At 29.7% G+C, this 20097-nt stretch overlaps 2 protein-coding genes across 3 annotated transcripts; one reads left to right on the top strand and one right to left on the bottom strand.

The window, feature by feature from the left end:
* Positions 1 to 3695: 3695 nt before the first annotated feature.
* Positions 3696 to 7814, bottom strand: LOC113872321 (serine/threonine-protein kinase PCRK1). 2 transcript variants are annotated; one of them, XM_027509790.1, is made up of 6 exons: positions 7756 to 7814; positions 7380 to 7571; positions 6497 to 6898; positions 5817 to 6077; positions 5490 to 5612; positions 3696 to 4856 (listed from the first exon to the last, which is right to left on the bottom strand). In XM_027509790.1, the coding sequence occupies exons 3-6, from the start codon at positions 6875 to 6877 to the stop codon at positions 4338 to 4340; spliced, it is 1284 nt and encodes a 427-aa protein (XP_027365591.1). In that variant the 5' UTR covers positions 6878 to 6898; positions 7380 to 7571; positions 7756 to 7814; the 3' UTR covers positions 3696 to 4337. The 2 variants fall into 2 exon arrangements, with proteins under 2 accessions (XP_027365591.1, XP_027365592.1); XM_027509791.1 differs by lacking the exon at positions 7756 to 7814 and having other exon boundaries at positions 3941 to 4856; positions 7380 to 7753.
* Positions 7815 to 10158: 2344 nt separating this feature from the next.
* LOC113870814 (putative white-brown complex homolog protein 30) lies at positions 10159 to 19459 on the top strand. The gene is made up of 14 exons (XM_027507298.1): positions 10159 to 10346; positions 10725 to 10798; positions 11585 to 11857; positions 12492 to 12555; positions 12627 to 12773; positions 13213 to 13247; positions 14634 to 14707; positions 15215 to 16116; positions 16594 to 16890; positions 17239 to 17727; positions 18232 to 18380; positions 18623 to 18912; positions 19012 to 19145; positions 19303 to 19459. Exons 1-14 carry the CDS (start codon positions 10159 to 10161, stop codon positions 19457 to 19459), a joined length of 3273 nt encoding a protein of 1090 aa, XP_027363099.1.
* Positions 19460 to 20097: the final 638 nt, after the last annotated feature.

The raw sequence follows: 20097 nt of genomic DNA, 5'->3' as shown, positions 1-20097 counted from the left end.
ATAAAAGAATGTTTTTATTTTAAATTCAATCTTCTTAATGTTAGTTGTTAATTATTTTGAGACTTACAACATAGCATTTTCCGACTATGATGTATCATATTGTTAGAAAATATGCCTAAAACTTATACTCTGATGTTTTTAGAAGACCTGTATAAGAAATGTTTGCACTATATATTCACAATAGTTGATCTTAAAATAAATGAAATTATACAATTGATTTGTGTTTGAAAATGATGTTTTAAAATTTAATTTAAAAGAATTTATTTGAGTTCAAACTTTTAAAAAATATTTTAAAATTTTATAAAAAGTTGTTTGCTTTTTATACATTTTATGTAAAATATAAGCTATTTTTGTGTGATTATAATTATAATTATTTTTTATTTTAGACTGCAGTTGTAGTTATAATTTTTTTTCAGAAGTTACTCAAAGTATAACTTCTCAAAATAATTAGAAGTTTGATTCTTTTATTTTTTTAAATTTAAATAAACACACTAATTTTTTTAATAAAGATTTTTTAAAATAAAAATGTTTTATAAGGAAAAACTAAAACAAGAGTTGACTCTTAACTTGGTGTGGCATCAATCGTAGTGGAGGCCGGCCAACAAAATCAGAGAGAATTGATTTTACATGGAAAACATTTTGAGAATTTTAAAATTAATTATGTGTTGAGTAAGTTAAATTAATTTTAAGAAAATTAATTTTTTCAATATTTTCATTGTAAAAATTTTATATATAAAACTGACACATATATACATAAAAAAAAATTTTTTTTACACTAATGTAAATTTAAAAATTTTTATACTAAATTTGTGTCTTTTATTTAACTTAAATCTAACAGTTAATAAAATAATAAATTATAATCCGTTAAATTTAAGTTAAAGGAAAGACTTAAATTAAATATATGAGTTTTTAAATTTACACTAGTATAAAAAAATTCTGTGTATATATATATAATTTACTTTAGTATTAAAAACTCTGTAGCTTTAAAATTCGTTATGTGCAGAAAACTGGACACAGTTAATTACCCGGGGCCTTCAATTCCGATGCATAATTCTTGTGAAAATGGAAACTATACATTTATGTGTGGATTGGTTTTCATTTATTAATTATTTGTGATAGTGAGACAGAAGTAATGCTTTATCCTTGATTAAGATTATTATATTTGTGAGTAATTCCACATCTTAAAATATTTGTATTTAATATCATATAAATACAAACCAAGATAATTGAAAAAAAATGCACACCCGCGTTATTTTTATATGATAACACGAAAATATTGTCGTCAAATATTAAAATACACGAGTTATTAAAGATAACTATTAATGGTATTAAAAAATAACACTTTTTAAATAACTAAGAACATTTAAAGACAAATATTAAATGTTTCTTCTTTAGTATCATTAGACTCTTGTTAACAATATCCATTATAATAAAAATACATGTCTCTTGATCACTAGCAAAACTCCTTAATTTTGGATCAATAAAAAAGAAAAACTTTCCTTAATTTTGTCTTATATGTATGTTTGGGGTAAGAGAAGCCTAAAAATTGAAGTGTTTTTTGACAAGTTTATGATGTGGCCATGGCCAGCTACCATTTTGTAAACGGAAGAGGTAACGTGTTTATTGATAGTATTATATTCGTCACGTTTTTTCAAACTAAACAGATATATGAGCCTAACGATTAAAACATGGAGTGTTTGTGTTGGTGGGTCAGAAACTTAATCAACACTCTATGTACCTCTAATTGTGTTATTTGCTGCTTCTCTTTAGGAATATTTAAGTAAAATCAAAAGAGAAATGATTCTTACACTGAATAAATGAGCATACAAAAGTTCTGTAAATTAGATGGAAAAAAGAGAGAGAAAAAATGGACGATGATAATTGAATTACTATGCAAAACATTTTTACATGTACAATTAATACTATTGATACAGAAAGTCACAAAATTTATTTGAAAGTGTTGTTATATCATTTTTTTCAGTTATCCTTTTATTGTTATCATTTGATGCACGTATGCTATGTGAAGTATTTTATAAATATATTTATTTTTGTATATTTAGTGGTCATAATAAAAAGGATAAAAAATATAAGAGTAAAAAAGAATATGAATAGAATTTTTATTTTATTTTTTGTTTAATACACACCAGATAATTTAATGGGTAATTACATAAAATCTATGCAAATGATAAGGGCGGCTACTCACAATTTTAATGTTTTTTCTAATGATTTCGATAATAGTTGGGACCGACGTTAATAACAATTATAATAAAAGGTGATAATAGTAATGATAACAGTTATACGATAATATTAAATAATTTAACAATAAAGGTGACGATATTAACAGTAATACGATAATAATAATAATAATAATAATAATAATAATAGAAATTGTGATAGAGAGAATAGTGATAATAATGATAAATCATAAAAAAAGTTTAAATGAACTTTTAGATAAATTATTACAAAAAAATAATAAAATTTTATCTATAAATTAAAAAATAATATATATAATTTAAGTTTTAAAGGAGTGAAATAAGTAAAAAATATAAATTAATTTTAATTTATGACAAAAAAATTAATTTATTTTATTTTTATAAATATTTATGAAAAAGTTTATTCAAATTGAATTTACATGTTTTATGCAAGTTAAAAAAATCAATTATCAATTAATAGTATTAATAATATAACATATTATCATTAAATATTTAAAATATAATTATTTTATAATTTATTATTTAAAATATCATTGTATATGTATCTCATTTACAATTCGGCCCTTCTACTTTTTAGTAATTTTTGGTCGAATTGTATTGCTTATCCCAACAATCTATTCAATCTGATAATTCAAACAGTGTATGTACAATAAGTTAGAATTTTATGGAATTTTGGATCTTTAATATATTTACAAACGGAATTTTATATCACCGACTCATAATTATCTAGAATGATTTTTTTTTCCCATAAATATAGTATTTATAGTTATTCACACGTTATAAAATCGTAAGATATCAATTTTTGCTATCCCTTGCAACATGAATTATATTTTAATATTTTCTTATTTTTAAAAATAATAATCAAATATAATTTTTCAAATTCAAATAAAATGAATATTAGTGATAAATAAATTACTCTATCATTTATAAATTATATTATTCTAAAATTAAAATTTTTTTTCTTACAAAATATTATTTTCTAAATCATTTTAATATTCAAGTAACTTTCATTTTTCAAATACCTTAAAAAATATGTTTAGTTTTCCAAAACTATGTAATCTTGATTTTTCATGGCTTAGGATAAAAACCTGTCAAGGTCAATTATTTTAAAACTTAGTTTTTTGTCTTCAATTCTTTAGCAAACAAAATATCAAATTTAAGAATAAAATAAAATTTTATTTTTAAAATAATTTAAAGTAACACTTTTACGCCGTGAAATGCTAATAACTTGTTCACCTAATTAAATTTTCAAACTCGAATTAAATCTAGTTAGCAGGATCATTTCTTTTTCTAAGCTTTTCAAGATTCTTTAAATTATTTTTTTATTTTTTCTCTTTCTCGTGACTGTGTAATTATTTCTAATGATATTTAACTTGCTTATCCATATTTCTCAACTGTTTCGAAACAAGAACGATACAGAACGTAACAGAGAGAAAAAAGCAATAATTGTTATTCTTAACATTTGCTTACATGTAATTTACTGATATAAATATGTTCTGTAGCTTGATAATAATATCACATCAAATTTTGCATATGACAGTGTTGGCACGATCATGTCAGAAAGGTTACACGGTGGTGAGGATGTTTTCAGAAATGTTACATGATGGGGATGTATGCGTGTATAACTGTACATAAGTTATTACACTCCTAATATTTTAAATGAAAAATATATTCTTGAAATTATATTAAGTACATAAACTATAGATGGGAGACCACAACTTAATATGATGTAACCATGCACATAAAAGCATAGAGATTCTGTTAATCTGAAAGTACATTACATTCTAGTGATTAGTTTTCGCATTATGGCCTCGAAATTGATAGCAACCATATGCATCACGGCCAGGCTCATAGCAAGCATATCACAAGCCTCTCTACTTTGAAATTCTCTACTCTGAAATTCTCACTTCATTCCTCTTTATCTACTTGGATATCACAGGCCAGGCTCATATGCATCACTGGAATTCTCATTAAATCGCTTGAAAAACCTTGAGTACCACGCAGGTTGCATAAGGAGATGAAGAGGTTTCCCAGTTTTGTGACAACACTTGCATTAACATCTCATGCTCTTTGTGGTTCCCAAGTACTGTGATATCTTGTTGTAAAGAACCTTTGCCTCCAATACTACAATATTCTACATGCTCTTAAAAGCTTTGGCCTCCACATTCTTAACCAATTACAATCTGGATTTGGATCCATGTTCATTTTTTTGTTCTTTATTTCATTGCCCTGAGAAGCTTCTGCTGAGGCTACTACACTTTTTAAGGGTGGCTGTGGATTAGCACCCACCGAAGACTCCACAATCCGGTTCACCATTTCTAATACTTCACTCATCTTTGGGCGATTCTTTGGGTTTCTGACTAAGCATCTGTTAGCTATTATAGCAAGTTTTTGGGCTGACTTGAAGAGTTGTTTCCTCTCAAGTCTTGGATCCAATATTATTTGAAACTTCTTCCCATCTGAAAGGTATGGCCTTACCCATTCCAACAGCTTCTGCTCACCCTTGGGGCGATTTCGATCTATAGGACGCCTGCCAGTAATGAGTTCATAGAGGAAGACGCCATAGCTCCATACATCACTCTTTGCTGTGAGACGCCCGGTTTGAATATATTCTGGAGCTGCATACCCCATTGTTCCTACAACCTGATGAACATATAAATTTTTATGTTGATTTACAGGATTCCATCTATAAATGGCTGGTTACTGTGGATAGTATGATGCATCATGTATGCTTTTAACTAAAACGGGTAATTTCATCAATCAATATATGACCATGTTAAATTGACAGTTGTCAACAAAAAATAGAGTAATTTTTAATGTGTTTATGTTATATCTTGCTACAGTATCTTCTTACAAATTCTCCAAATACTTAATAAAGAAAGTATTAAATTAAAAAGTAGATACATTCATAAGTTGAAAACATAAACATTCAATACTTTCTTCATTTAATAAGTAGGAGGATTAGTGAAAAGATGTTGTAAGAGGATTTAGAATTAGATTGACCCAAGAAATGAATTCATTTTTTAACATAGGTAGGTAGACATCAAAAGGAACCAAGAGTCTCCTTGTGATTTCCAGTATGGATCATGATTCATATGATGACATATTTGACATGACATTTACTCTGGGCCCCATAAAATTGTTAACTGGCTCTACTGATGCCTTTAGATTCATGTCACTATTCTTATACCAAATTCCTCTCTTGTTTATTACATCTCTTCATATGGGTAGAATGGATTAATATATGAAATCTGAGACAAATTAACATGACCATACCGCTGTTGAGACATGAGTTAACCCATCAGCTGGTCCCAATCTTGCTAACCCAAAGTCTGACAACTTTGCATTCCACTGCTCGTCGAGGAGGATATTTGAAGATTTAAAATCTCGGAAAATTATCTAAATATCATACACATAGTTAGCATTGCAATAACAAGCTGCACAACATAAAGTAATTTTAAAGAAGTCCAATTTATCCACTCCTAGCTTTCTTTTCTTTTTCTTTTGGAAGATATGGGATATCTAAATGGGACGAAAAAAGTTTCTATTTTCTACTCCAGGCTTTGTTTAAATAAATAGGAGAGTTATGTTATATGTCTATACCTGAAAATCCATTTGCTCATGCAAGTATGTTAACCCACGAGCTGCATCTTGGGCTATTTTCAACCTTCTACCCCATGGGAGAGGAGTTTCAGTTCGTGGAGATAAATGGTGTTCCACACTTCTGTTGGGCATATATTCATAAATCAAAAGCCGCTGAATTCCTCTTTCATCATCATCAGCACAGTAGCCCACTAGTTTCACCAGATTAGGATGCTCCACAATACCCAGAACATTCACTTCTGTTACCCATTCCTTATGCCCCTGTACAGCAGAAGAAAAGTAACACACACGTTATATAAGTAAGTACACAAAGGTTAACACATAATTCATATCTTATGTAGCAATCTGAGCAAGCATCTTTGCATGAAGAGTTCTTTGAGGATCAAGTAAAGTTTGTAAACATTTAAACTTTAAATATGGGAACATAAACATTCATTATTCTAATTTCTAATTGTCTCTACTTGAAGCAACTTATGTGACAATGCAATTGTTAAGCTTTATTCATGCTTATTTTAACTTGCATTATGATTTTTAAACACATAAAGTACGCCACCATGAGCCAAATAACTATACATGGCATGACAAGGCATTATACACTTTACTAAGATACATCCTGACACTGCAGAAACAATTAAATTTGCAAAACTTTCAAGAGGGAAACATAGAAGGAAAAACCTTGCCTGAATTCCTCTTTTACCAAGTTGTTTAACAGCAACTTCAATTTTTGTGGAAGGATCATCAACACTCTTGATCAACCCTTTGTAGACACACCCGAACCCACCCTCTCCAAGCATAACGGAGCGACTAAAATTCTTAGTGGCTGATTTTAGTTCAGGAACAGTGAATACTCTCAGGTTGCTGGGTCTCTGGGACAAACTGGGAAATGCATTTCTCCTGAGGGAGTCTGTGCTGTTGTCTGAGGCATCCAGAGAATTCAATTCAGAACCAGACCTTTTCATCTCAGCCTCCACATAATTAGAACTGTTGGACCGTCCCGAAATTGATTGCAAACTCTTAGGATCATGTTTCTTCTCCCTATAGTAGAATGGAAGACACTTCATTGCAACCTGACAGGAACCAAACTGCATTTTCACAAAATTGAAGAACAAATTAGGAAACAGAGAATCATTCGAAAGCAACATGGCATCTAAATTGAAGGTCGTACATGAACACTTTCCTAATACTTCGCTTCAGACAGGAAAAAAACATACCCATTTGCTTCCATCCCGTTTTAGCCTAACCCGTCCACCCCTTTCCCAACAACTCTAATTTCAGATACACCCCGACAGAAATTTTATTAACTAATTAAATCTAAGATATTTTGCCAACATGATTCAGAGAATCAATCCTATTCTAGCAAGTCAATTTTTATTTTTATTTTTTGGCTAATCAATTTTAAACTAAAAAAATTGACATAAAATTGATAACAGAATTCCAAAAGAGGAGATAACTAGAAAGTAGAAACCTTTATACATCATTTAAGTCATTTCATTTGGGATCAATTGCAGGCCTTATTTGTTTACAAAGCAAAACAAAAAAACACATCTTGAAACTAAAACTCACCTCAAGTTCAAACAGATAGTTTAATCGCAAAAAGCTTGAGCTTGTGCGAACTCATCAAACAAATGACAAATTCCCCTTTGTTTTGTAGCCAGAATCTGAGAGGAGAAGACCCACTCAAGCCATTGGTTCCAAAAGGAGGAGAAGGAAGAGAAAGACTCAAAATTGGGCAGAGGAGAAGTCACCACACGGCAACTGCAGGGTCAGCACACCAACCAAATTGGAAGCAAAATCAAATCAACAACCTTAATTGATGATATCTCTATAATAATATATTTTTATTGTTTAAAATGGAAACTGGGTGTAGTGTGAACGTGTCTTTGGGGTTCGAGAGCCCAAGTAATTAAAAGAAAGAGAGAAACAGGCACAGCTAGCTTACGTTGTTGCTGTTGTGTTCTTGTGTGGGGAAGAAGCATCATTTGGCAAGTCAAGTCAAGGTGCCACACATACCCTGCCTTGTCTCTTTATCTTTTCGGTGGATTGACACATACACGTAGTTGGTTGCATTGCAGTAAAGTCAGATACAGCACAAGAAGAGAAAAGTTTATGTTTTCCGTTTATAAAAATAGTTTTTTTAATAAATTTTATTTATTGACATACGTTTTATTTTATTTTTTTCTTAAAAATAATTTTTTTAAATTGTTTTAAAATATAATTTTTAAAAATTAAAAAACTAAAATGGAAAAAAGTAAGTTCTAATGTACATCCTTGTTTTCTTGTTTTTTATAAGGTAGATAAAATTTGTGAATTAATTATAGTAAAAGGTAGTTATTCTCGTTAAAAATATTTCATGATTATTGAATAGATGTCCGTGAAAACATACTATTAGTATATATAAATGAAATTCTTCATTCATGTATTAAAGCTAAAATATATCGCCTTTTATAAAAAAGACTAAAATAAAGTATAATTTTTCATACAAAAATTACAATAAAAATGATATTAAGTATAAGAATTAAATTTATGATTATTATTGCTTTGATAAATAAAGAGAATAATTCTTTAGTGATCGTTATATAAGAATTAAAGTGTAGAATTTTTTACGTAGAAACTAAACGGAAAAATAGTGCTAATACGGAACTATAACGGAACATTTTCTTTTTTTGTGTTTGTTTTACCGTAACTGACTCAAAAAGCAGAACGTACAAGGAAGTGAGGAACATGAGGGCTTTGTATCCATTGAGAACCTTCGTGGAGGCTACGAACTGTTGACCAGTAAGAGTCATTGACTGAGTGAGTTTGAGTTATGTGTCATGAAAGGTGTAGTGAATCAATTCGTGTTGCCTTTGGAAGTTCGGTTTCAAAAGTTTAAGAAGTTATTGAATCCAGGTGCATTATGTCTATTTCTGATTGTTGTGTTTCCCCCAACTTTGCTGTGAAAACTTTGTTATGAATTGTGTTTATATTTTTTTCATGTAATTTTTTTAAATCCACGTGTTTCAAATAATTGGTCAAAAGAGTTTAATGGTGATTATGATAAGTAAAAAGTGGTGTATATTTAAATATAACATAATATTTATTTTAAAAAGGTTAGTAATATATTGTATATTAATTAAAAGTTATTAAAAATTGTAAAATTATATAATTTTACTCTTAATTAATCTTATAATTTTATAAATTTTAATAAATTACAACTAATAATAAAAAATATGTTAAAGTTAACACTCTTTGTTCATTTGTGTTTAAGTCTTTCTTCTTTAAATCTTGCAAGTTTAGTCCATTTAATTAAATAAAAAATTTATTTTACAAAAACAATGACTTATTTTATTTTGGGACATTGTTAACATAAAAAAATTACATTATTAACTAATTAGAAATTACAGTAGGTATAATATTTAAACTGTTTATTAGAAAAACCAATAATTTTAATAATATGACAATTAATAATTAAGTGATAATGTAATTTTTTTAATTTCAGTACATTTTATTTAAATTATTATTTATTTAATATAACTTGAAAGAGTTTCAAAAGCTCCTAATATTTTATTATAAAAATTTCTTTCCTATTTCTTTTTTACTTTTCTCCTTGTAACCCATTGCCGACAATTCTTTTTAAGCACCATTTTATGGGTAACAGCCCTTAAAGCTTCGTATACATTCCTTTTAGCTGAAGTTTAGATACGCTTTAAAAGTTCTTTTAAGATATTGAAAAAAAAATACTTGATAAAAATGATCTAAACTAAATATACACTTAATACGGGTTAGCAATTTTTTTTGTTAATTATGTAATTGAAAAATAAATTTTACAAGGGTTTACATATTTTTTAAAATTATAAATTAAATAATAAAATTTTATAGCTTTATGAGTATGTAATTGTTATATGTAAAATTTTAATTTATTGGCTTTATAATATTTCATTAAAAGATATAATTTTGAAGACAAGATATATTGTAAATGAATATTGAAATAGTCGAAATATAAAGCAAAATAAAGTATAGTTCGATTACCATAAAGAACAAATGCTAAAAATGCATATTGGCAAGCATTTTAGCTCAAAGACACAAACCAAACTAGAGAGAGTGAAAAGAATGCACATCCTTGAATATAGGCACCCATTTCTCTCGGCCATTTCTTCATCCCAAAACTAGGCCCTTCAACATTTTCCACAAACTCCACCATTACCAATGAAGAAACCTTTCACTCCCTCAAACTCATCATCACCCTCTCCCTCCCTCCTCTTTCTTCCACCTTCACCTTCTCTTGCTATCCATTTTTCACTAATTCATGGCGTGCTTTTTTCCTTCAAAGTTTGCTTGATTTGGTGTCCTCCAAGTTATGCAAATGAAGAACTGTGTTTCTTTGTTCCCTCTTCTTTTCTTGTCATTCTCTTTCCTATCACGGATTCAATGTGCCGATAACACTTTTGCCCCCTCCTTTTATTCTGAAGAAATCTATAAGGAGCTTGAAAATCTCGCTTCCCTTTTAAATAAGGACATTAAAACAAGTTTAGGCTTCTGCATCAAGGATGTGTGAGTTAGTCATATTCTATTATTGCCTTCTCATATTCATTTACTTTACATTTTTCCCGGTTATGGACCATATACCAAGAATCCATAGAAGACAAATAAATAAAGTACTAGCTTAACATAGGAACATGAATATTAAAGGCATTTTTAAGATATGAGCTCAAAAATCATAGCTTGAACACCTCTACCACGTTAACGTTTCAAAAGTTAGCTGTGGTCATTGTAGATACGGTATATCTGAGGCCAGCTTACCATGACAATTCAAAAGTAAAACAAAATGTGTATGCATGTTAATTAGGAATGTTCAACATGTATGACACAAAACAACTATTTTGAAGCATTTGTGCTTTCTTTTTGACTATATTATTTCCAATCTTTCAGGAACAAAGATTGGGAGGAAGCATTTGATTTTAAGGGAAGGCTAGATTTTGTGGATTCTTGTGTTAAGAAAAAAGGTATGAGCCCTCAAATTGACATTGTAGTAGCTGTTAAAGTAAACTTTCTCAAGAGCCAAAACTGTTAGGTGAAGGTTTTCAAGTGATTTTATATCAAACACGCCCCTTTATGTAATAGCTTATTAGGCTTGAAGCATGAAAAATGCACAAGTACACCCTACCTTGTGCCGAAATTCAACTTTTATTTAGAAAAATGAAGGCAAAAAGGACCAAACTCACGACCATTTAGACATTGAAGCTCAAATACTTTGCCAATAACCAACTCTCTTAAAAGCTTAAGCTTAAGTTGTTGGGTGAAGGCTTATGAATAATCTTATATCTAAGACTATCATTTGCACAAAGATACGATTACCCAGTGTTAGAGGATTTCAAGTAGTCTTTTTATACTTGAAAAATGATAAAGATATAAAAATATAAGCCTAACCCCAGGGATTATAACTCAAAAAGAGTGTGAAAGTTTCCAATTGAAACTCACATTAATAGAAAAGAATCCATTTTATTTAGAGGTTAGTATTGGTTTCGCTTAGCATTTACTATAATGATTAAAAGAAGCCACGATTCTTATAAACGTGTGTTCCATGAGATTATGCCTTTGACAACCCAATATAAGCAAAATTTCTTCATAATGATTTTTATCCATTATTCGGTGCCAAAGGCATACTTTTGTGTAATTAAGGCATTGGAATTTGTAGGCAAGGAACTCTCTGTCTTTTTTTTCCCCCGAAGCCAATTATTGTTATTAACTATATATACTTTTTCCTATATATAATGTGATTTGATTGACAGGAGATTTCAGAGATAAAATATGCTCTGCGGCTGAAATAAGGTTCTACTTCCATGGCTTCTTGGATCCAGCGGCATCACCTAGCAATTACGTAAAACCTAACAAGAATTGCAATTTGACCTCATGGTTTTCCGGTTGTGAACCTGGTTGGAGTTGTAGTGCGGACAAGAGTATTGACTTGAAAAAGGACATAAAGGACATTCCTTTTAGAACTAGTAATTGCCAACCATGTTGTGAAGGGTTTTTCTGCCCTCAAGGATTGACTTGCATGATACGTACGTATGTGATGTCTCTTATAATTTTAACATTAATTATTAATAATTTAAGAAATTGCGATAATTATTGGGATTTTATGGCATGATATTTCAATTGCTTGGTTGGAAGAAATGGCATGATGTTTTATTTAAAGGACTATGCAAATATGAGTATACTATCACTGAATGAGATGCAACGGAGAATCCAATAGAAGAAATTCTAAAAACTTAGGGTTGGGGTTAATCAAACATGTAGATACCCAAGCATAAGAAAAAACATTCCATAGATGTGTCATGGTAGTAAAAAAAGAAGATAATTCCCAAGTATTGTTCTATGAGTAATAATTTATGCAAGTTGGAGTTTGTTCAAAACATACTAAATGTTAGTGTCGTGCTAAAATAGTGAGGTATATATTTTCCAAAAGGGTCATGATTGAGCTTTGCAGTAAAAGCTATTGTATGTCATCATGATTTTATAGTAAGTAACTTGACTTGTATTCAGTATCCATGTTGATGTCGTTCTAAAGAGTTTTGAAAAACAGCGCCCCTACAACTTTTTATTCATTTAAAATTTGGAACTATCTTTTTTATGAATGAAAATTTGTTCTTCAACTATCCTGTTTTTAACTTTTCTCTGATTCTCCTCTCAATGAAGCTTGCCCACTAGGTTCTTATTGTCCACTTGCAAAACTGAACAATGCGACTGGAGTATGTGACCCGTAAGTTCTACTCTTGATGCTAATTTTTCTCCATTATTTTCTAAGCTTCAACAATTAAAACAAATTTGCAGATATAGTTACCAAATACCTCAGGGAGATACAAATCATACTTGTGGCAGTGCTGATGTTTGGACTGGTGTGGTAAACAATAGTGATATCTTTTGTTCTCCAGGATCATATTGCCCAACTACAACACGCAAGGTTTCTTGTGATAGTGGGTATTGATTTATCCCATACTTCTTTTTTGCTTTTATTTAAATTGTTTCAATTTCTGTTTGTTACCATTTAAGTTTGTATTTGGACAGAGAATTTTAAAATTCTATAAGATTTGAAATTAATAATGAATTATGCTTAAAGTGAAAATTAAATATGAAAGAAGTTATGAATGATACTTATAAAAAGTTAAGTATAATATTTTTTAAAATTCTTTTAAAGAAAATCACTTGAAATTATTTTTATTTGACATAAAAATTATTTAGTTAAAATTTTATACTTTTCCTTATTATCCATATACATAAAAATTATTTACTGTGTCCAACTACAACCTAATTTCTTCTAAAATGTCCATTACATGCTAATATTCTTTTCATACCCATTACAACGAATTACTTGCATTGACTACTGAGCATTCATACTCATCATTTTCCCCAATGCCAGATATTATTGCAGGATGGGTTCTACTCACGAAAATCGTAAGTCTATTTTTTATATGTATTATTTATTTGGTCAATTTAGACATTACTATGAAGAAATAAAGAGGGAGAAGTAAACCTCAGGATTTAAATAGAATGGATAAATTATATAAGTGCTTTGGGTGTTATAATACTAGCAATGTTGTGTTGGAGCTCAATGCTGGTAGCCAATAAAAAAATAAATTCAAGTTCGCAAAATATTATTTTAAATTAAGAGTTAAAAATTCGTTAACACCAATTCTCAAATTTGTTTATGTCATTTAATAATTTTTTAAAAATATAAGATTAATAAATTTAACTGTTTATTTATATTTTTTATTAAGTAAATTAATATTATAAAATTTTATTAAAAAATAAAATTATTAGTTCATTACATTACTCTATTTCAACAGATAATATATTTTTAAAATATAAATAAATATTAAATTTTGAATAATATATCTACGTATGTTAAAATTATCTGAAATTTAATATAAATAATCAACAAAATATTATAAAATATTCAATAGTTAAATTGATTAATTTTATATTTTATAAAAAAGTATTAAATAGTGTAAATGTTTACGTTTAATATTGTCGTCAATGAATCTAACTCTTTCCACAATTGATTTACTAAATAATATAGGATTAGGAATAAAAAGAATATTATGCACTAACAAAGGTGGTGCAGTGGTATTGAAGTTAACATGACGGTGAAAACTCACTTTAGGTCGTCTGGACAAATGTGAATAAGACCTTAAAAAGCTTTGATAAAGATAGTATTAGATGAAAGGAAGCCTAACTGCTCAAAGTAGACGGAGGAAAGAAAAAATTAAACCATTTAGAAATTTAAAAGATGAAAATATATGTTAGTTCTTGTTAGTCTTCTATTTTATTTTATTTTTAGTTTTACTCTTTATAAATTTAAAAACTTAAAAAAAATAATTTACTACCATTTACTGAGAATGTGACATGCGCATTTAGACATGTCACGTCATTTGTTATCTTAAAATAATTGCTAATGTAACATAATTAAATGACTATCACTTCATAGGATAATAATACAAACTATTTTTAAAATTTGTGAATATTTTTTTTGGACTAAAATCAAATTTAGTCATATTTATAATGGTTCAAAATATATTTAAAGTCTTTCAAAATTAACAGTTTCTGTATCAACATGTTTTACAATTAAACAGTATGGTGCCATTTAATCTAAGTAGCAACAATTTCACTTAATAAGAATTATACATTGCAACATAGTTTATAATATGATAAAATGGTTTAGATCTTGAAAATTATTTATTAGTAATTGGATTTAACTTTGGTCTCATTGCTAAGTTCTATTTTGTCTAAGAATGGAGGACATTAAATCAGAACCTTAGGTTGTATTGTTCATTTTTGCAGCATGCTCCAAGTTGAGTACATGTAATCCAAATACGACAACCCAAAATATGCACGCTTACGGCGCTTTACTCATTGTAAGTAGAATCTGATCTTGTGGTTCATACGGTTATAATCCCCTCTATTTCATTTTGCTTCATTGGTTTTGCGCTATGGAAATCTTTCATTCACCTTCACTTCTATTTTCATGTTCTATTAGAGTTTTTGTTATAGTTTCTCTTTTGAATAAGTATTCTTGAAGGTTTGAATGCATAGCTTTTTTTTACTTTTTTAATATATACATTGTTGAAATTTAAGGTTCATTCTCTATTCTTTGACTAACTCTAATGTCTTATTTCCATTGAATGAAGAAATACAGCATGATATCAATTGAAAAGTGTCCTTATTAAATAATAAAAGTCTCGTATAAGTAAGTTAGCATCCAATTAAAATGAATAAAACTAAAAAAATTATAATTTAAATTTTTTAAGTATTATAGTCCCAAAGCTTGCTTGCTTTTCTTTTGCATATATACTTTGAAATAATATGAAAATACTTTGAATCTATGTCTAGTTTACCATAATTGGTATTATTTCTCCTTGTAGGTTGCATTGAGTACTCTCTTGATCTTTATCTATAACTGCTCCGATCAAGTTCTAGCAACAAGAGAAAGAAGGAAGGCTAAATCTAGAGAAGCTGCTGCTAGACAAGTAAGAGAAACTGTACAAGCTCGAGAAAGGTGGAAAATAGCAAAAGATGTTGCTAAGAGAGGTAAGGTGGGATTGCAAGAGCAATTTTCTCGCACCTTTTCTCGAAGAAAATCAATGAAGCAAACAGATCAATCAAAGGGGTTTGGCCAAGGAAAATCTGCTACAGGTGACACATTTGGTGATTCTTCAAGCACATCTGAGCAATCATCTACAACACAAAAAGAACCTACTAACCTGACTAAAATGTTGAATTCCCTTGAAAATGACCCACATAGCAATGAAGGATTCAATCTACAAATTGGAGATAAAAATATAAAAAAGCAAATGCCAAAAGGCAAACAATTACATACACAAAGCCAAATTTTAAGATATGCTTATGGTCAAATTGCGAAGGAGAAAGCTCAGCAAGAAAAAAACAAGAACTTAACTTTCTCAGGAGTAATTTCAATGGCTACTGAAGGTGAGGTTCGAACAAGGCCTGTGATTGAGGTAGCTTTCAAAGATTTAACTCTCACTTTGAAAGGGAAAAGAAAACATCTAATGAGGTGTGTGAGTGGTAAACTCATGCCAGGTCGAGTTTCAGCTGTGATGGGTCCCTCAGGAGCTGGTAAAACTACATTTCTTTCTGCTTTAGCTGGGAAAGCAAGAGGATGCACCATGACAGGGTCAATTTTAATCAATGGAAAACCCGAATCTATTCATTGTTATCAAAAAATTATTGGTTTTGTGCCACAAGATGATATTGTGCATGGAAACTTGACTGTGGAGGAAAATCTTCGTTTCAGTGCAAGATGCAGGTATCTGATTTGTCTTATAATAGTTACTCTATCTCTCTTTTTTAAATTTGGGTCTTGCTAGAACCCTTATTAAGAACTTGAAAATTATATAGGGATTTACGTATAGAATTGTATTAAAAATCACGAAAACAGATATATTTATTATGTTTGCTAACGAAAGATTTTTATTTCTAGTTTCTTAATTAGTGTTTTAAGAGTACTAATTAGCATTTGTTTTTATTATTTTTCTAATGCTCGAAAAGTGTGTACTTTGCTTGTTATTGCCTCTATATCATTACACTTTATTCAAAGCTTAATTAAATTAGGACACTTCACCAATTATATGTGATGTGTTCCTAAGTTCATGTTTACTTTTATCTTTGACAATATTGATAGTTTGTTTCGTATTATTTGAGGTTATTTTGTATATATTATTTTGAGTTTTTGTCCCTTTCAAATTGTTAGTTTGATTTAAATGATTGTTTGGTATCATTGAAGACTATCTGCGGATATGCCAAAACCAGATAAGGTTCTGATTGTTGAAAGAGTAATTGAGTCCTTGGGACTCCAAGCAGTGAGGGATTCCCTTGTTGGGACAGTAGAAAAGCGAGGTATATCTGGAGGACAACGAAAGCGTGTTAATGTAGGGATGGAGATGGTTATGGAACCTTCATTATTAATCTTAGATGAGCCTACAACTGGTCTAGACAGTGCATCTTCCACTTTACTACTTAAAGCACTTCGTCGTGAAGCACTTGAAGGGGTAAATATTTGCATGGTACTTCACCAACCAAGGTAATAATATCTCTCTTTCTCTCAAAAATTTATTTTGCTCAAGTACGCACATACCTAAAAACCTGCTAGAGCTATTATATGGTAAACCTAATCCGTGTTCTAAGAGTACTAGTTATGAAATTAAAAAATATATATATTAGAAATGGTATTTCATATCTACCGTGACTTTTAATGCATTCTTAATGTAATTTTAATTAAAAAAAACTTATTTTTCGATTTTCTAACCATTTCCTTTAAAACACCAAATAGCAAGACCCTTAACATATTGTGGAAAATAAAATATGTTCTTCAAGTATTCTAACATACAGTCTATATCTTTTATTTTTTTTATTTTTTTTTGTGATACAGCTATACTTTGTTCAGAATGTTTGATGATATAATATTTCTAGCCAAAGGTGGCCTTACTGCATATCATGGTCCTGTTAAAAAAGTTGAAGAATACTTTGCTAGCATTGGAATTAATGTACCTGACCGTGTGAATCCTCCAGACCATTTCATTGACATTCTAGAAGGTTTAGTGAAACCAAGTGGAGGTGTGACCCATCAACAACTTCCTATTAGATGGATGCTTCATAATGGTTACCCAATTCCACCTGATATGCTTCATTTTGCTGATCAAATTGCTGCTTCATCATCTTCCTCAAATGCAAATGATGCAACAAAGGCCACAGAGCATGATGCTGTTGATCAATCCTTTGCTGGTGAGTTTTGGGAGGATATGAAGAGTAATGTTCAGATTCGACGAGATCATATAGAGGCAACCTTCTTAAGGACTAAGGACTTATCTAATCGAAGAACTCCAGGTGTAGCTCGACAATATAGATACTACGTTGGACGGTATGAAATCTTACCTTTTAGTACAATTTTATTATTTGACAGCTTTAGTGACATTGTATGCAATCTATTTATTTATTTTTATGTAAATCCATCTAAACAATACAATCACATTTTGAGGCAACTAATTAACAAGGCTGGATTTTAGTTTCTTATAATCAAGCTTATTAACTCTTAGGTTGTTCGAATTTGCATTTAAACGTCTCTGAATTCATATTTATTTCAACTTTAGTAATGGTAACTTTTATTTGAATTCACGTTTACAGATTTTTATTACGGGAATCTAAACTACTTATGTATTTTAACATACATATGTACTGGATATAATGCAGTGTTTTCAGCATGAAACATAAGATTTTAGTCTGCCTTTCTTTGTTTAAAAGTGAGAATTTCATAGCTTATTTAGAAATTTAGTATTTTTTTTTCTTGTCCTTTTTGTACTGTGTAATGAATGGTTTAGTACATGGGTTACATTAATTAATTATTAATTATGAATGTTTTGTTTAGGATTTGTAAGCAACAACTGCGAGAAGCAAAATCACAAGCAGTTGATTATCTCCTTTTATTAGTTGCTGGGGCAATATTAGGAACGCTTACGAAAGTAAATGATGAAACATTTGGATCCCTTGGATATACATACACTGTCATTGCTGTCTGTAAGTTTGAAAGCTCCTTATTGATTTTTATTCTCCTTTTTCTTCTCTAATAGTGAACCTCTCTTTTCTTTCTTTGGTTAGTTGCACATCTAATTTTATATTCTGGTAAAAATTTTGCATGGTGTTTATTATACTACACATGGATCTTACTACTTCCTAGAAAAAAGAAAAAAAATGATTTATTTTTCATTAGATAAAGCTTTCTACATGTGTCCTTCCTCATTCATATTACATATTTGCAGCTCTACTTAGCAAGATTGCAGCTCTTAGATCGTTTTCTTTGGATAAATTACAATACTGGAGGGAGAGTGCATCTGGGATCAGCAATCTAGCTCATTTTTTGGCCAAAGATACAATTGATCTATTCAATACAATCATTAAACCTGTAGTATATCTGTCCATGTTCTATTTTTTTAGCAACCCAAGGTCAAGCTTTGCAAGCAATTATGCGGTTTTGCTCTGCCTTGTGTATTGTGTAACTGGCATGGCTTATGCGATAGCAATTTATTTTGAGCCTGCTCCAGCACAGTTGGTATGGATGATTTCAGTATATACATATTTTTTCCTTATATAAAGTTATTGGTAATAATCACATTTATGACTTATTTTTCTGTTTGGTCTTTCCTATTAGTGGTCAGTGCTTCTCCCTGTTGTCATGACTCTAATTGCCAACCAAACAAGAGATACTCTTTTTATGAAGATCCTTGTCAAGTTGTGCTACCCAAATTGGGCTTTGGAGGCCTTTATCATTGCAAATGCTGAAAGGTCTGTTTCAATTAGTGACTTTTTATCTCCTTTTTTTATTATGAAAGATTGAGTTCTAAGTGAAGGCATTCATGCTCATTTGAGGACATATATTGCAGTTTTAGCTACCCATAAATCTTGCCATGCATGTAAATCTTTCAATTTGCTATTTTCTCAGGTATACTGGAGTATGGCTAATAACACGTTGTAGTTCACTTATGAATAGTGGCTATAACGTCAATGATTGGTCTATTTGTTTAGTTGCTCTTATTATTTACGGTATACTTGCTCGAGTTGTGGCCTTCGTTTGTCTGGTGATGACTCAAAAGAAATGATTTGGGATATGATTGTGATCCTAATGTACAAATTAAAGATGTTTAGGATGCCACTGTTTGTGTCATAGCAACTAGGGGTAGTTTCCAATTTTTTCCAAGAGCACGCCATGTAAGATTCAGTCAAAAGGCTTAGTAGTAGTAAGCTATCACTACAAGCTACTTTTAGGTTAAATGTTTCTTTGTATCCATGCCTTGTATGTGTAAGTAAATTCTTCTCAATTCTTTTGTCACCTGGATAAACCAAAATTAGTTGGTGAGAAAAATGTACATCATCAAAAGATTCAGTTTAGTTCTCTTTAATTTATTCACTTCGTGGAATATTCTAATATTTGTGCTCATTTGTATAGGTAGCATAAGAATATTTTTTACAACGATATCTAATTTATGCAAGAGCTTTGCTGAATCCTCTTATTAATCCTTTTACTACTTTATAAAGTAATTATTAAATAAAAATATTTTTTGTTATTGTATTAAAAACATAAAACACATTAAATACTTTTTCATTTAGTAATTAAGAGAATTAGTAAAAATATAGGGTAAGAAGTTATGCAAATATGCAAATTTGATGTGGCATCCATGTAAATAAAGACTTTTAGACCATTAATGTTGTGTGGTCCTAATCCTATTATTTTTATAAA

The sequence above is a fragment of the Abrus precatorius genome, unplaced genomic scaffold (genome assembly GCF_003935025.1).
Source record: "Abrus precatorius isolate BTA unplaced genomic scaffold, Abrus_2018 Scaffold7, whole genome shotgun sequence".
In the NCBI taxonomy this organism is placed as follows: domain Eukaryota; kingdom Viridiplantae; phylum Streptophyta; class Magnoliopsida; order Fabales; family Fabaceae; genus Abrus; species Abrus precatorius.
This window is presented reverse-complemented; position numbering and strand designations above follow the sequence as displayed.